At 43.6% G+C, this 16,254-nt stretch overlaps 1 protein-coding gene across 1 annotated transcript in view; it reads left to right on the forward strand.

The window, feature by feature from the left end:
* The first annotated feature begins 8,189 nt into the window (after positions 1-8,189).
* LOC121595416 (serine/threonine-protein kinase 32A) overlaps positions 8,190-16,254 on the forward strand; it is a 78,959-nt gene continuing 70,894 nt past the window's right edge. Inside the window, exons 1-2 of the mRNA XM_041919385.1 lie at positions 8,190-8,715; positions 13,758-14,911. Coding sequence (XP_041775319.1) covers positions 14,857-14,911 — 55 coding nt within the window. The 5' untranslated portion in view covers positions 8,190-8,715; positions 13,758-14,856. The remainder of the gene's footprint in view (positions 8,716-13,757; positions 14,912-16,254) is intronic.

The following is a 16,254-nucleotide window of genomic DNA, read 5'->3' on the forward strand; positions in this document are numbered from 1 at the left end:
AAAAAACTTCTGCGATTTTCGCAAAAACTTCTGCGATTTTCGCAAAAACTTCTGCGATTTTCGCAAAAACCTCTGCGATTTTCGCAAAAACTTTTGCGATTTTCGCAAAAACTTTTGCGACTTTCGCAAAACCTTTTGCGATTTTTGCAAAAACTTCTGCAATTTTCTCAAAAACTGCTGCGATTTTCGCAAAAACTTCTGCGATTTTCGCAAAAACTTCTGCGATTTTCGCAAATTTTTTTGCGATTTTCGCAAAATGTTTTGCGATTTTCGCAAAAACTTCTGCGATTTTCGCAAAACCTTCTGCGATTTTTGCAAAAACTTTTGAGATTTTCGCAAAAACTTCTGCGATTTTTGCAAAAACTTATGCGATTTTCGCAAAAACTTCTGCAATTTTCGCAAAAACTTCGGCGAATTTCGCAGAAACGACAGGATTACTGCGTATTAAGGAGGATGCACGACCTGGTTGCAGAGAACGCGATGATTACGGATGAGCGATGAGCTGATAATGCTCTGCTAACATCTATCAACCATTTGTAATGTAGGTCAAGTTGACATACGGATAACGTTGACGCTTTGAAGCAGTTGTCGAACAACGTCCACTTCCTTCTACGACATGATGAATGTTGTTGCTAATCGCAAAATATCAGTTGAGATTTTTCTATTGTCAACTCTTGAACATACTTGAATATACATAGACCCTGTCTAAAATCTTCCGAATTCCGTTTGTATGGAGATTTGCGTCATGAAGTCATATTGAGCATATTGAATATTACACGTTGTACCCGCGTTGTAATTAGCCGTGTTGTAAGTGAAAATGGAGTGCTTTCTTGTGTGTCACATTTGAATTGGCAGTCTGGGTAGCTGCCGCAACTCTATAAGCTTAATCATAATGAACAGTTATGTGCGTAGATTAATGGTTTCGATCGCATGCATTATGCCAATCCTTTTCCAATCCACCGCACAACCCGTGCAAGCATCCTTCAAGCCAGCACGTGATGTCAACATTGAACATAGTCTTGACACACACACACACTTAGCTATCCTGGGAACGTGCTTGGCTGCTCATTGCGTTGGTCCTTATTTTCAACAAACCACCGCCTTCCCACACAGCCGGCCGCGAACGAATCGGGAAATATCCAATTATTAACTTTCGTCCGTACTGCCCGCCAGCAAGCCACGGCAATCGGCGTTGCCACGAATCAATTGAGCGGCCCTATTTATGGTTCGAATGGTGAAACACTCCCCCACCTTTCCTTCCCTTCCTTTCCGCGTGGTGAACCACCAGTCAGCCATTGTGATTATTAATTCGAAATGTTATTCGAGCACCCCTTTTTATCCCGCACGTGTTTTAACGTCGGAAAAAAATGCAGACAAGCGCAAATGCAAACGCTCTACCGAACAAGCAAACCAAACCCAGCGGCTTCATTAGCAGCGTACGTAGTAAGGCGGGCTCGATGTACGTGCGCGTCTTTTTTTTTTCGTCCTTCCGGCTTCGCCCCCATTGCAGCCTCGGGGTATAAAGTCAATAAATATACCCTCCCGCCGGAACATACGGCCGGCGTGGCTGGAAGTCAATTTAAATATCTGGACGCGGGCGCGAGATACTATTGACCCTTTCGCTGTGTTCGGCTGCGGCAGTTGCAGTTCAATTGGCAATGGTTCAACTGTTGACCGGCCTCACTGGTTTGAAAACATACACTCATGTAATGTATCAACATTTCCAACATATTTGTCGATTATTACGGTGCGATTGCGAAGGGACCATCCGCAGCTCAGCGGCATTGGCAGCGTAGCTGGGCGCGTACGAGCGGGAAGGGGCGAGGCTGTTGCCGGGGTAATAAAATTTTCGTACACCCCGAGCCGCCCGGTCTGCTTGCATCCTACGGGCAATCAAATAAATGACAAACGACGCACGGCCGGGCTCGCGGAAAATAGGAAATTTAATAACCAAAGCCCATGCACCCATAAAAACTACTTCATCTATATGTGCGTGTGTGTATGTGGGTGTGTGTATTGCAAACACACTTTTTTCTCCTTTGCACGCTGATGTTGTTTGCAGGCGCTGATGCGAAACGTTATGAATATTAATGTTTGACGATATGAGGATTTTTATTTTATTACTAGGCCGATTTTTTTTTATTATTTCTTGTTTGTTGCAACTCGAGTGCATTGAGAGCACACAGATTGGAAAAGTGTAATTTATGCGCCGAAAATGAAATTCGCTACCAACTAGACGCAGCTTCGTTTGGGACACAGTGTTTGATCGGATTTTTGTTTTGTTTTTTTTTTTCTTCTTCTCCCTTTATGAAGATTGACTTTCCAGTGGAAAAATGGTAGCAGATCGTGAAAACAATTGGTCACAGCAATCCGGAAAAAAAAACATGCCAACAAACTGCATGCTCCGCGCTGTAGAGCAACAAAAAGGCGCTGGTCGCTTAAAGGTAGAAATGAAATTATTGTAATGGGAATTGGACTCTACATCACCCTTGTTGGACAAATCTGATAGGAATTTCCAAGGAGCCTGTCCAAATAGGGTACCATAAGTCTAATGTCCAACAGTTGAAGTTCACTTCCAATAAGAAAGAGTCAACGGAGTGTCCTACAATAATGAGAGCCCCTAGAAAAGCCTGTTTTGCTGATTTGCGGAACGTTCAAGGGTCGCCAAGGGACCGTCCATAAATAACGTACTGCAATTCCATTGATTTTAATTACGTTTTAAGGGGAAAAAAACAACATTCTGTTAATTGAGCCTAAAAAATTACAAAATTGAAATCAGGATGTACGAAATTATTTTGCATTTTATTTTCTGAAAAAAAAACACACACACACACACAGCCCGCACGGTGTAGTCCCCGGGTCGATGGTGTAGCGTAAATTATTGGGCTCATAATTTTTCGATTTACTTCCCGTCGGCAGTTTGCTTCCTCCCGCTGGCGGTGTCCGGTGCCACCCGTGGGCAGCAATAAAAGCGAACTATCATTCATCGCCAGCGCAATTAAAAAGAAACGCACACTGTACCGTCATATCCATCATAAAGCATGACGCAGTGTGTATGCGTGGTACATCTTTTATTCGTTGCTGTTCTGTTCCCTTTTACTCTGCGTTTTTTTTTCTTCAGTTGCTAATTTATTCATTCCTATCCGTCCGTGTTGCGGTGACATGCACTTAAAAGGTACCATGTACACGCGTGTGTGTGTGTGTGTTGGGATAATATTGTGTCCTCTTTTGCATTGCACTCGCCGATCAGCTGGTTGCTGCGGATGCATGTTCGATGAAGCTTTCTGCAGAAATTAATATCTCGGTTCGATGGCACCACCTCAGCTGGTGGTTTTAATTTACTACTTCTATGAGTATGCGCGCGAGTGTGTGTATGTGCGCGCGCGATTGACTGTGCGATGTGGGAAAAGAACGGTAATTAATATCCGTGCGGTGGAAAGCCCCATCGAAGCAGGGCGTTATCGGTCTATCTTCGCAACACAGCTGACGAGATGAAAGGGTATAAAGTATGCAGGATGGAAATTAGTTGCACGCTGCCGTACGATTGCTAGTTTTCTACGTGAGTGTGAGTTTTGTGGAAGTTGTGCTGTGCTTTTTGAGGGGGTACAATTTATTGCTAATTTTTCTGAAAGCATTTGCGTAAAGAAAAGGAAAGAAATTACACACAAAAGTGTAACACAACATTGACGATGCTGCACCCTGGAAAACTTTCACTCAGAAAAATAAACTTGAAAAAATGAACAAGCACTCTCAGAAGGATGGAAAGAACATTAAAGAGTAATGACAGCCGGATCGATCAAACTATACGGTGCTTCGTGTCCCGTTCATTAAAAGATTCTAATGAGCTGGCTCGGGAAGGTCAACGGTCAAAGGCCGGCGTGTGTCTCCGGAAAACGGGCTTCCTGCTCAGCATCCTCGTTCCTCTGGTTCACCTAGGCGGCGAAAGGCGCCAGCCTTGAGGAACCGATAAGCCGTTACGGTAAAGGGTACTGGCGGGCGAGAAAGGTTTCGGATTGCAAATTGCATAACTCGAGGCTGGCCGTACAATCAACTGAAAGGTACCCTGCTCTCGCCCCGTAAGCTATGCAATCGGTATGGTAAAGTTGTCTCGTTAAGGCTATTGATGGGCAGCAATTGTATCGCAAGGCTTGTTATGTTTTAGGCACCACTTTAGGGGGCTCTTTTAAAAATAGATTTTTGTTGGAGAGGATTGTGTTTTTTCCTCAGTAAAAATCAGTAACTTCTGTTCATAAAAATAAACCTTACATAAAACCAATTTACAAGTACAGCTAAGGCGGCGCTCTGGCACCGATCAACCAAGACAAACACACACGACTTTGGTCGACAGGCGTCACCTGTTCGATGTCTTATAGACCTGTCTTATATACCTGTGTACAATTAATAGTTTAATACGTTTCAAACCTGTATATTTCATGGAATACAGGGTTTCTCACGATTAATTGATCGGTTCTCAAATAGATGAATAAATCGTGAAACGAGCCCAAATAATTATAAGAACCGACCAATAAATCTTGGGAAACCTTGTAATTGATTGTGAAACATTAGAATCGTTATTGATAGCTATTTTGAATGTTTTTCGCGCAATTTTCTGAAGAAAAAGAGACAAACTCCGTACGCAAACTTCAAAATGTCCCGGATTGAATTCTAATTTCTGTAGCTTTGAAGTGTTTGACAGTCAAGGTACTCACAGCACAGGTTGTAATCGAACATCCCAGACAGAATCAAATGACGTGTTCGACGCGATGTTTGTCCTGTTTGTTTGCGTGTGTCTAACAGTGCACCTCCGTATGATTGTATGTGTTTGTTCGAGTCGGGTGTCGTGTTCGATTGATGCCTAAGCTGTTTCAGCCATTCCAACAACTTTTCTTTAGGTTAGCTTATAGACGATCTAAAAAACGGAGCTAATCTGTTTTGCAATACATTTTGCATAACGTTAGGCGATTGTTTTTGAGTCAGAATGGTGTATTTTTAATGCAATGCAAACTTAATTAGGGTAAACGTACCTATAGTGGTGGTGGTACCTACAGTGGTGGTATTGCACTAAAATGCTGTCCATACGGTTAATTGAAAGTAATTAAGTTATTTATGTTGGTGTGAAATGTTCTTTAGCCTTTTACAAAGGGTTTAAAAGATAAATGGGGCCATTCCGTTCCTTAGTGACCGAAAAATCCATTATTTTGTGGAATGTGTCAACATTTTCCCACACTCCTTAGGATTTCATTACGAAACTCGTATTCACCACATAACCACGCAATTAGTTTTTCAACATAGGGGAAGGTAGGTAAAGACGGAGACTTCTCATAAATGCATGAAAAAGGAAATTTTCGAAAAAAATCAACAATGCAGCATCCTAGTTTAAAGTTAAACAACATATTTGTGAACATTTTTGGCATAATATTTGCAAAATTGTTTAAATCCACGGACAAAATAAATTTTGCAATCGTGCGCATCCTTGTGGATCTAATTTGACTACTGGGGATCCTACAACTTGTATTGTTGGGGGAAGTCCTACAACTTGTATTGTTTATAATTCCAGAAGCTTTATTTCATGAATGAGGTGTCGTGATCATTGATGAAAAAACTGGCGAAAGAACGAGAATGAAAGCAACACAAAATCTTGTTTTCTGGTGGTTTAAATATTCTGACACCAGAGCGGGAAAGACAGTACGTGTTGTTGTCGGAAAAGAAGGACACCGAATTTATTGATTTACTTTACTTCTTATTGATTGATGATCTTATTGATTGACGATGGATAAATTTCTTCAAATACCTTAAATAAGTAGTAGTCATTTGTTATGCTATTACTCGCTCGACGCTGATGAGGCGCTTCACGAAATCCAATATCTTGTCACGACTTGGACAACTTTAAGCAATAAAAAGATCAGACATTGGTATGACATCGTTCAGGAATAGATCAGAAATATTATGGGATTACAAATATCAATTGTTGAACGGAAAATGGCTTAAACTATTAACTAGTCCCTCAAAAACTACTGGGGTCGTGGAATTTTCGCGGAGTAATTTCCTAAAAGGAAGTGAGTTCTGTAAGCTGGAGCAACGTCAGCTGTTAGTGCGCGATCTTTCAATAATGCTTTAGATGCTGTATTCTATAATATATTACAAGTGCCGCTTACAATTGCTAAATTCATGGCTGAATGAACCGTCGTTGCAATTGGCCTAGATTTAGGGTATATACGCACCAGGACGAGGAAAGCAAAAGGATATGTTAAAATACTATAAACCTCTTCAATTTCTATCGTTTTTTATAGGTTTCTATCTTACCCTTCATGATGTCCATCTTTCCCATATCAGTTGTCCGTCTTACCCAAATATTTCAAAAATGCACACAAAAAACATGTTTTTCATTCATGAAAAAAACGCAAAAATCGATGGAAACATAAAATTTTCAACACATTTTCTGATAAAACATGAGTGTAAGATAATGTATGCACATTTTCATGATCGTTGTACTTATAAATCCCTAGATTTTTACCATGCCCCTTAACGTGTCCGTCTTTACCTACCTTCCCCTAACTGTTATGAAATGTTATTGTTTCATCAAAATTATTTGCCTTTTGACCATACAGGGTGTCCTACGTCCTATTTATTGTTTGGTTCCCATCAATTTTTGGTGGGTTTCCACGATTTTTTGTCCGTTTCCCAGAATTTTTTGGTCCAATTGTATTGATGTCCAATCGGAAAATACCAATAAATTATGCGAACGAACCTAAAATCTATTGAATACGATCAAAAACTCCTGGGAACGCACCAAACAACCATGGGAACTGACAATAAATCGTGAGAAACCCTGTATTTATGCAAGTATTTTGTACCATAGTTTCGTTAAAGGTATACAAAAACAGGCATGTTCCTGTAGTGGTTATAGTTATAAAAACAATAAAAATAGTTCATTTTTTATTTTTTTAAAGGATATTTTTGACATGTCGTACTGTTTTCAATGAAATAAGTAACATAAATGAGTTTTCTGTTGGTAACTTAACAAAAAAAAGCCCAAAATTCGCTTATATGGCTGAATGAACAATTCACTTCAAATCACGTACACTCTTCCGGGTGTAGGTTGACGACAAGTGTTAAACAGTACTTTAGTCAATACTTTTATCAATCAAATTTATACAGTTTTTACGGTCAAATTACGCAAGAAATCAATATTATGGCATTAATGCTTGCTATTCATACAAAAGCAGCTGCTAAACTAAGTTCCATTGATATTATACACTGTTTTGGAGGTATCTTTGTTTACCACCACTATAGGAACACAATACGACGGCTACAGGAACCATACCACCATTATAGGTACAACGAAGCAATCACAAAAAATATGTATTTTTTCGTAAAATTGATGTGGTTCATGGTAAAAATGGTTGTGATTGCAAAGATAAAACATATTCCAAATGCTAAGTGGTAAAAAAAAAATCAGAAATTTTCCTTCCTGACATTTTGAATCCATTAAAAAAAAAATCTGTACCACTACGTAGAGTACATTTACCCTACGTATTTATTTCAACTTGTCCGATTGGTGATGTTAATTGGTTCAACATTTCTTCCTCAAGCTTTGGACCTCTAAATGCAAGTTGATTCACTTATAAGGAAACCCAATCTTTGCACTATTGAGCGCCAGAAGTTATGCAAAAAAAAGAAACATTCGCTTTTACCATGCAGCCCGCCAGTATGTATCGTTATGGTGCAAATTCCTACATAATTTTGTTTGATGTTGAAAGCATAAAAATGCACCTTCATCAAACGGCTAGTCCTGCACCCGCCATCCGTCATTCTGCTAATGCGGTTGTAAATTATTACCCAATCCCATGCCCCCCCCCCCCTTCCTCTCCCAGTCGGCTCCAAGACATTGGTCATCAAACGGCGATTAGATTAGCGAACGCGAACGCTTCCGTTACGATCTGTGAGAAGTGGTACACTTACGAAAGCAAAAAAAAAACACCAAAAACACACACTCACACTCGCCACTGCACCAGACACACACTCGTGCCTTGCTACAGATGGCACGTTGGCTTCGGGTTTGCGGCACGACGCCGACGACGAGGATGAAAAAGACTATACCACCCGAACGTCGCCCGAAAGCGTACCCGAAGCGAGTCAAAAAAGCTCCACCGGTGGCGGGAAATGACAGCCACTGCCAGTGTCGAGTGCGCTGCTCGAGCTTCCCAGTGTGCCGTGGCAAGTGTACGCGACCAGTTCGAAACACCGACAGGCAGCTTCCCGAAACGGCTACAGCTTTTCCGTACCCGTCATCAGGTTGTAGCAGTAGCTTGACGCCGCACCGGACAGCGGGTTGCTTTTGTGGCCGAACCGTGACGGGCAATGGTTCGCACCCGGACGTAGTGGTTTTTGCGCGGGGGACGTGCGTGTGCGTGTGCGAAAGTGCGCTCGACGATGCGCTTGTGTCGGCCACTTGGTGCGAACCGCCTGCCGGTGCTGTGCCGCGTGTGTACGCCCGCTTCAACAAGTGGCTGTCGGCGGGACTGTACGACCGAGCATTAGTGTGTATGTGTCTGTGTGTGTGTGTGTGTGTGTGCGTTTGTGAAGTGATCGAAAGTGTGATCGTGGCGTGTGGAGTGATTTTTCTGCTTCAAAGTGCAACACAATCAAACTCACTGTGACACTTGCAATCAACCGAACGCGGCTGGAAGGGTGCGGGGAAGAAGCATTGCACAGGTATGGTGACTAGCTAGCGTAGGAGACTCAATAAAAGACGCTTGGTATAGTAATTATCATTTCGAAAGGGTTTGCTGCGCCTAAATGTATGCAATTTTCCTTAATTTATTGATTTAATTGCTAATCTTCCCCCAAATATGCAGTACTGAAGAGACGTTTGCACCAAAAGTGCATGATGTTGCTGTATGTTATTGTTACAAAATGTAAACAACAACAAAAAAAAGTCTTACATACCTTTAGGCGCTATTAAGGATCAAGCGAAAAATTAATCCAAAAATAAAGCCTCATCCCTGGGCTGAACGGACGGTGTAGCTGGTGCACTGCGTGTTGTCACCGTCGAACCGAACCAGCAAGACAGTCCCTGGAGTGCCTTTTCCGCACAGGGCTAAAACCAAATGGAGCAAAAAAAAAAAGCGGAAAAAAATGAACGTAAAAGAGCACCACAGAAAAAAAGGAACAGCAGCCCAGAGCAAACTTTATCTTATCGCTTATTGCTTTTCCTCAGAGCACACACATACTCACACTCACACACGCTGTGGGAAAGGGGTCAACGATTATGTCACTTGCGCCCCCCCAGGTTGTCGCTGCTGAGCTTCCGCTTTGCTTCGGGGCCACAAGGGTACGGCGACCGCCAAAAACCGAACAAACCCCTTTCGCACAAACTATGTCAATATGTCGGTAGTGGCCGTTTGCCCCTTGCAGACAACAGCAGAGCAGATCGCATTGATCCGCACGGGGCAATAGAAACTCCACCCCCGGCCGCGGTAGGCCCCCGGGCAAGGGTGTGGAACAGTTTATTTGGTGCATTTTTATTTGACTCGTTCCTTGTGCTCTTACCACTTCCGGTACCTGTATGTGGCCGACACTCTATGTGTGTGTGTGTGTGTGTGTGGAAAAGTTGGTCGATACTGAGACCAATTAATGTGGTACGGCTTCGACCGTGAGACTCCATCGAGGAAGCAAGATGTGGGAAGGCAAATGGACGTGCAAAGTCTGGCTCCCCGGAAGCTGCCGGGGCAGCCCGGAAGACTGCTGCACACTGGCCGGGCAGTGGGTGCTTCTACTTCTAGCGACTTTGCAAAAGTTTGAGCGAGATGAACCTCCGCCTGGAAGGACACATTTGCACACATCGAGCAGAAGCAAAAGCCGGAAACCCCCGCCAGCCGTGTCAGCGACGTGTCCTTAAGGGAGGGCGCTAAAGGCTAGAAGAAGAAAATGTGACAAAAGAAATTAAGTTGGTAGTTTCAATTGATCGTTCTTGTTGAAAAGTTGACTTGAAAAGTTGAAACAGTGGCGCGCACAGTTGTTTGCAGACGGATGTAAACGGAATCCTTGCAGCGTGCGCTTGTTTATTTTGGTTTTTTTTTTTTTTGCGTTGTGGGACGAGCTGTGAACAGCTCAAGCATCTGCTAAAGCATGTTGAATGGCAATTGAAAAGGGACAAAAAAATATTAACTCGAACTTTCCAGACAAGCGATTCGACATCGGCGTGATAAAATAATAACAAACCTTGCCAGGCCAAGATGACAACAGCACAAGAGCAAGCACCAATTGCAATTGGCTGGAGCATTTTGGGAGGGGAGGGGGAGGGTGGAAAAAGGAATTAAGCAGTAATACGAGCTGGGCAGCTGGGATGAGGACGGTACATATCATTATTTGGCACGGCATTATTTGTCAAGCGTAACGCGGGTTTGCCGCCCATCAGGCGTAAAGCGGGTTTTCGACTTTGCTGCGCTGGTTTGCTCCTGGGAGGAAAAGAAGCTTGATGACCAGCTATATGGAGACCGTGATTCTTCCTTGAAGGGTCAGATCTGTAGCTAGACTGGCACTGTGTGTGTTTGTGTGTGTCTGTGGTTAGGCATCACATTGTGGACGCGCACCACGAAGCATGACAAAATTGAAATGTCGCAATGTCGTGTGAGCAATCAGGATGAACCCAACGGAGGGGGTTGGAGGTGTCATCCAGCCCCTCCAGCCATCCAGCGCTCACCAAACCGGTCGTATTATCCGATGATCGATCTCGTACCAAAACCCTGCCGATGAGCAGCCAATAAAACCGAGCCTGCCCGCGGCAGGGAATGGCAGGAAGCGGGCGAAACAAAAGAAAAGCAGAGCAGCAGATGCGAGCGAAGAAAAACAACACGCCCGAACACCCTGCGGGATGGACGAGGTCACACGCGCCGTTCGGAGCGCTCGGATTTTTCTACCCGCCAATGCCCGTATGCCTCACGCGGATGGCTTCGGGGTTGGGGTGCAGCGAAGGTGATGATTTTTATTGTTACGACGATACGTTTTGGACGGGGAAAGGAGCGGCTGCTATGGATGCTGGAGGTAACGTTTGGGGTGGATAGTTTCTTCGCCGTTCGTGACGTGTGGCGCCTGGGCATTATTGTTCGCTGTCAGGCCTCTCGCAGTCGCGCGCGCTGCGATGATTGTGTGTGTGTGTGTGTGGGGGGAACTGAATTGTCCTATTATTGTTGGCGCTGCACCGTGGGCTAGCCCGCTAGCATGGCCAAACACTTTGTTGCACGGATATGGCTACATGGACACAGGGCACAGAGCTGAGCCACAAATTGCTCAATTGAAAGACCTTTTGAAAACTCAATGTACACATTTAGCGGCAAAGTGTTGACAGCAGTGTTGTGCTTGGCAGGAGTAGGTCCTTTTCTGGTGCTCAGCGTGTTAAAAAATATCATATCGTGTTAATTGACAAATCAATTTGTAAGCAATATGTACCAGCAACTCAATTGACGTTAATTACATTCAGATTAATTGACATCAGTTGCAAAAATTATTCGTCAGGAGTAAACGAGGAAGCTCGGAATCGGACATACCCGATTGCGGAGTCAATTTCGGAGCCGATTCCCCAGCCAACTTCGGAACCGATTCCGGAGTGCAATCCGGATTCGATTTCAGAATCATCACAATTAGCTTCAGAAACGGAATCAGAATTGATTTCAGAATCGGAAGTAGTTCTGGAATGAGAATCAGTTCTTGAATTGAAATAGGAGTTTCAGATGCGAAATTAGTCATGCAATCGATCCTTTACAAGTAAATTTGAATTCTTTGCGGCGATCAATGCATACCATCATTGGACCCAAAAGCCTATTCTTATGGATATGTCGAAACGGATTCCGAATTCGAAGCCAATTCCAATTCCGGAACCAATTCCACTGTCGATTCCAGAATCAATTCTGGATTCGAATACGGAACCAGTTCCGGAAATAGTTCCGGAACTAATACCTGATTCGATTCTTGAACAATTTCTGGAGCCAATCCCGAAACCAATTCCGGATTCGATTCCAGAACCAATTTCGGAATCGATTCCGGGACCAATTCAGGATTCGATTTCGGAACCAATTCAGGATTTGATTCCGGAACCAATTCCGGATTCGATTTCGGAACCAATTCCGGATTTGATTCCGGAACCAATTTCGGATTCGATTCCGGAACCAATTCCGGATTCGATTCCGGAACCAATTCCGGATTCGATCCCGGAACAATTTCTTTAGCCATTGCCGAAACCGATTCCGAAGCCAACTCCGATTTTGGAGCCAACACCGAATGCGGAATCGGTTCGGTAATTGATTCCGAAATTGAAATCGGAATTGGATCCGGAATTAGAATATGTTCTGGAAACGCCATGAGATTGAATCGTTTGGTTCCTTTGTGGCTACCGCTACAATCTTAGCTTCATAGGACACAAACGTCTATTCTGTCAATCCGATGTCCGATGTCGATTCTGGAGCAGTTCCCGTTTCTGCAGTAAAGTCCGATATTGCAGAGAATTGCAGAAATACGGAGTCGATTTCGGAGGCGATGTTGGAGACGATTCTAATTCCGTAGCCAATTCCAAAGTCGGAGTAAGAATCGATACTGACGAAAACTGAATTTATCCATCACTAGTCAGGAGAGCACAAAAACATGTATTAATGAAATAATACTGGACTGACAACAAGTAAGGAAATCGTGAAAACATCACACAAAGCTATTGGTGTTGATGCTATGGTGTAGTGATGGAAACACTGAATCGTAACTACCTGATTCCGATTTTGTGTTCGGAATAAATTCTGGAGCCGAATTCGATGCTAGAATCGTTTCCAATTCCAGAACCGATTCCGACGTTGGAATCGTTTCGGGTTCCTGAATTGATTTCGATTCCGAAACCGATTCTGAAGCCAACACCGGTTGCGGAATCGGTTCGATAATTGATTCCGGAATTGGATCAACAATCAAAATAAGTTCTGAAATCTCCATAAGAATGGATTGTTTGGATAATTAGCGGTTATATATACAATTTTCTATTCTGAAACAGCTGTCAGAACCAATTCCGGAGCTAATTCTTGAGCCAATTTCGATTCCAGAGTCGACTCTGGAAGCTGATTCTCCTTTGATAATCGATTTCAGAAAAAATCCAACTAGCCGGAATCGATTCCGACCAAAACTTCATTTTTCGCATTACTAGTATGGAGGCGCCTAATGCGTAACCGGAAGTGCATGGAGGCGCCTGGTGGTGCAGAATCTTCACATCTCATGCATGCAATCTCTCCACTTTCGTTGGTCGCTTTCATTTGAATTTCGTTCATATTTTCTTTTTATAAATAGTTTAGTTTAGCACCCATTTCAAGAAAAAAAAACTGCCAATTGTATTGACTTCTTTAAAATCGTACCACCGATTTGGTGTGCCATTCCGTCAAATGCAATTTACTGAAAGTGACCCATGAAACTCATTGTTCATCGTTTTTACAGTGCCATCACTTTCCAGCGCAAAAGTGCAAAAATAAAACTGCCACCCGCACTCGCACCCCGGTCCTTATTTTCACACCGTCTGCACCCGCCCATTCGCAGTGAGCTCATTTTGTTTTGCTGTACTGGTGTCCTGCGCTCCTTTAGTTGTTGAAAATCCTAGAAGAAAAAATCAACAAAAATCAAATAAAACATACTGTAAAACTCTTGAAAACCCCTCCTTTTCCAATGTTTTCCCTCACACCCGCTAGAGCCGTGATTTAACCTTCCCGTTTCTCCCTTCTTCTCACCGACAGGACACGAACGTGCCGACCAAACGCACCACCAGCAGCGGAGAAGCAGCGAAAAGTGGGGGGGGGGGGAGGAAAATACGGTCACCATCGAAAAGAATGCAAATTGAATAAAACGATATCGACGGATAACGGGCGGGTTTTTGGTTTTAGAGCCACAAAAGGGAAGAAGGAAAAACAAAAGGGCAGCACAATGGACAGCCGGACCGCCGGGAGGTCGTACACAGCGCGGCCAAAGTCAAGCAGCAGGTGTATGGGAGCAGGCATTTCAGCGTAGGCATCACCGATAGGAAGGGGGAAAGAGAGCGAGAGAGACAAAAGTCGGTCGAAATATTCACATTAGCTTCGTTTCGCGGCGACCCTCGGCGAACCGAAATACTCGAGAGGCTTTTTTTGCTGAGATTTGTTGTTGTGCTTGTCGCTTTTCCCTTGCTCGTTGGCACGTTTTCGCAGTGTGGCAGTATTTCAGAACCTATAATTTGAACCAGTTTTGGGAGGCACTGTGCGGGTGGTGGGTGCAGGAAAAAAAAACGCGATGCACAAAAATATCGCAGACAGAAGCCGTAACCGCAACCGCAGTCGTATTCGAATCGATAAGCACCCAATGGCGTAGAAAGGTTCCCTGTTTTTTTTGATTATTTTTTTGTGCTAGTGCGCATAGGTAGCAAGAAGAAGGCAAGCGTTGGGCGGAACAAAATAGGCAAAGCGAGTGGAGCGATAAAAATCAAGAGGTACCAAACCAAACCCCACCCGAAGCGTAGCGCGGAATGGATCGCTAAATCGCGTGTGATCGTGCGATTAGTTGTGAGCTCATCGGCTTGGCAAAAGGGGGAACGGAGGAGCAGACGACGAACCTGCCTGCACACCGATCGTGTGTGTGCGATAAAGCGCGACGCGCCAGGGACATTTTTGTGCACGTACACGCGCGGGCTAGGGTGTGATTAATATCTGTGACCTGCCAGGTCACCTGCGTCGCCAGCGGCACCAACCAGAGAGACGCACCTTTGCAAGTGGAGGGGCACAAACAGCAGTGAAACAAAAAAAACTCTGCACACGAAACACGAAAAAACACGTGACAGGACGAGGACGAAACCCGGTTAACAACATGGGTGTCAATTCATCGTCCCGACAGGATGCGAGCTTTCTGTCGGATGAAGACGGTAAGTACGGTAACCGCGCTCGTGCTTAAGGGTGCTTCACTCGGGGGGGTGATGATGGGGAGTGGACATAGTTTAACGAATGGCAGCTGCTGGTTGCCCTTTCCTTGTTCCGTTTTTCTTCTTCTTCTTCTGTGTCTGTGCTGTAAGGTAGTGGCAGGGGAAATGCAAACAAAAAACACGGTAAATGCTCACACCCGCCCAGCCCGTGCAGTGAGTCGTCTTGGAGTAATTACGATAAGCGTATCATCTTTTCTTACCCCCTCTCTCTCTCTCTCTCTCTCTCTCTCTCTCTAATACACACTCTCTCCCGCTCTCTCTCTTCGTTCTGGCGCCTTCTTGCCGGGTGCGTTTGTCATTTTTTACATTTCTTTTTCCCTCCGCTACTTGAGAAAGCTACACCAATGGAAGGGGGGCTCGGAATCACAACGGAAGCACGCTTCAAGCGCTCGCAGACGTGCAGGAATGTGCAGGAAATTCCTTACGGTTTGGCACTTGCTGATGGGGCGGTGGGGGTTGATGGTTGTCCTTGTTAAAAAATGATTAAAGTGGCCCGGGTGGCCCCGAACAGGGTAGAGAGCGGTGTGGTAAATCTCAGTGTTATCTTTTGTTTTAAGTTTACGGTACAACGTTTTTTAAATGCACCGCTGATTCCTTGATTAAAAAACGCCTAAATGTATGCATTGTATTTTTTATTCAGAAAAACGCCTAAATATATGCATCGTCAACACATTTCTGTATTTTCTATTGGATATTAACATCATGCTGGTAATGTCAACGTTTCGTTGAATATAATTAGTGTTGTCGATGAAAATGATTGTAGTTTACTGATGTCATCAATAAAACTTTCAATAAATGCAATCTAAGATTTTTGTTTTTTTTTTTTTAAATGAATGTTTAGAGTACAACAAGTTTCTCAATTCACTACAGTTTAATTGTTTTAAAAACAGGGTTTCAATCAGGATTTCAAAATATAAGGGAATAGTTCAGTCGCTTTGGGGAATATTGCAAATCGGTTGGGGAATTTTGCAAACATACTGTGGAGCTGTCATCAGCCTGTGGGTGCCGGCTTCGGGTTGATACCGATAATGATTTCTAAAAAACATCATTTAGAGTTGTTTTCATGATAAACTAAATAAATTCTTCTGCGGAGCCATAATAACACGTGATAAATTAGTAAAATGAACGAAAATACTTTGGGGTATTTACAGCGGCACCCCCAATCTGTTGATAGCTCCACAGTATGCTTGCAAAATTCCCCTAGTTGATTGCAACGCTTCGCTATATGATTTTTTTAATTAAAAACAATACAGGCTCAACTTAATACAATATCTCTTAAGTTACTT

The sequence above is a fragment of the Anopheles merus genome, chromosome X (assembly GCF_017562075.2).
Source record: "Anopheles merus strain MAF chromosome X, AmerM5.1, whole genome shotgun sequence".
NCBI classification, from domain to species: domain Eukaryota; kingdom Metazoa; phylum Arthropoda; class Insecta; order Diptera; family Culicidae; genus Anopheles; species Anopheles merus.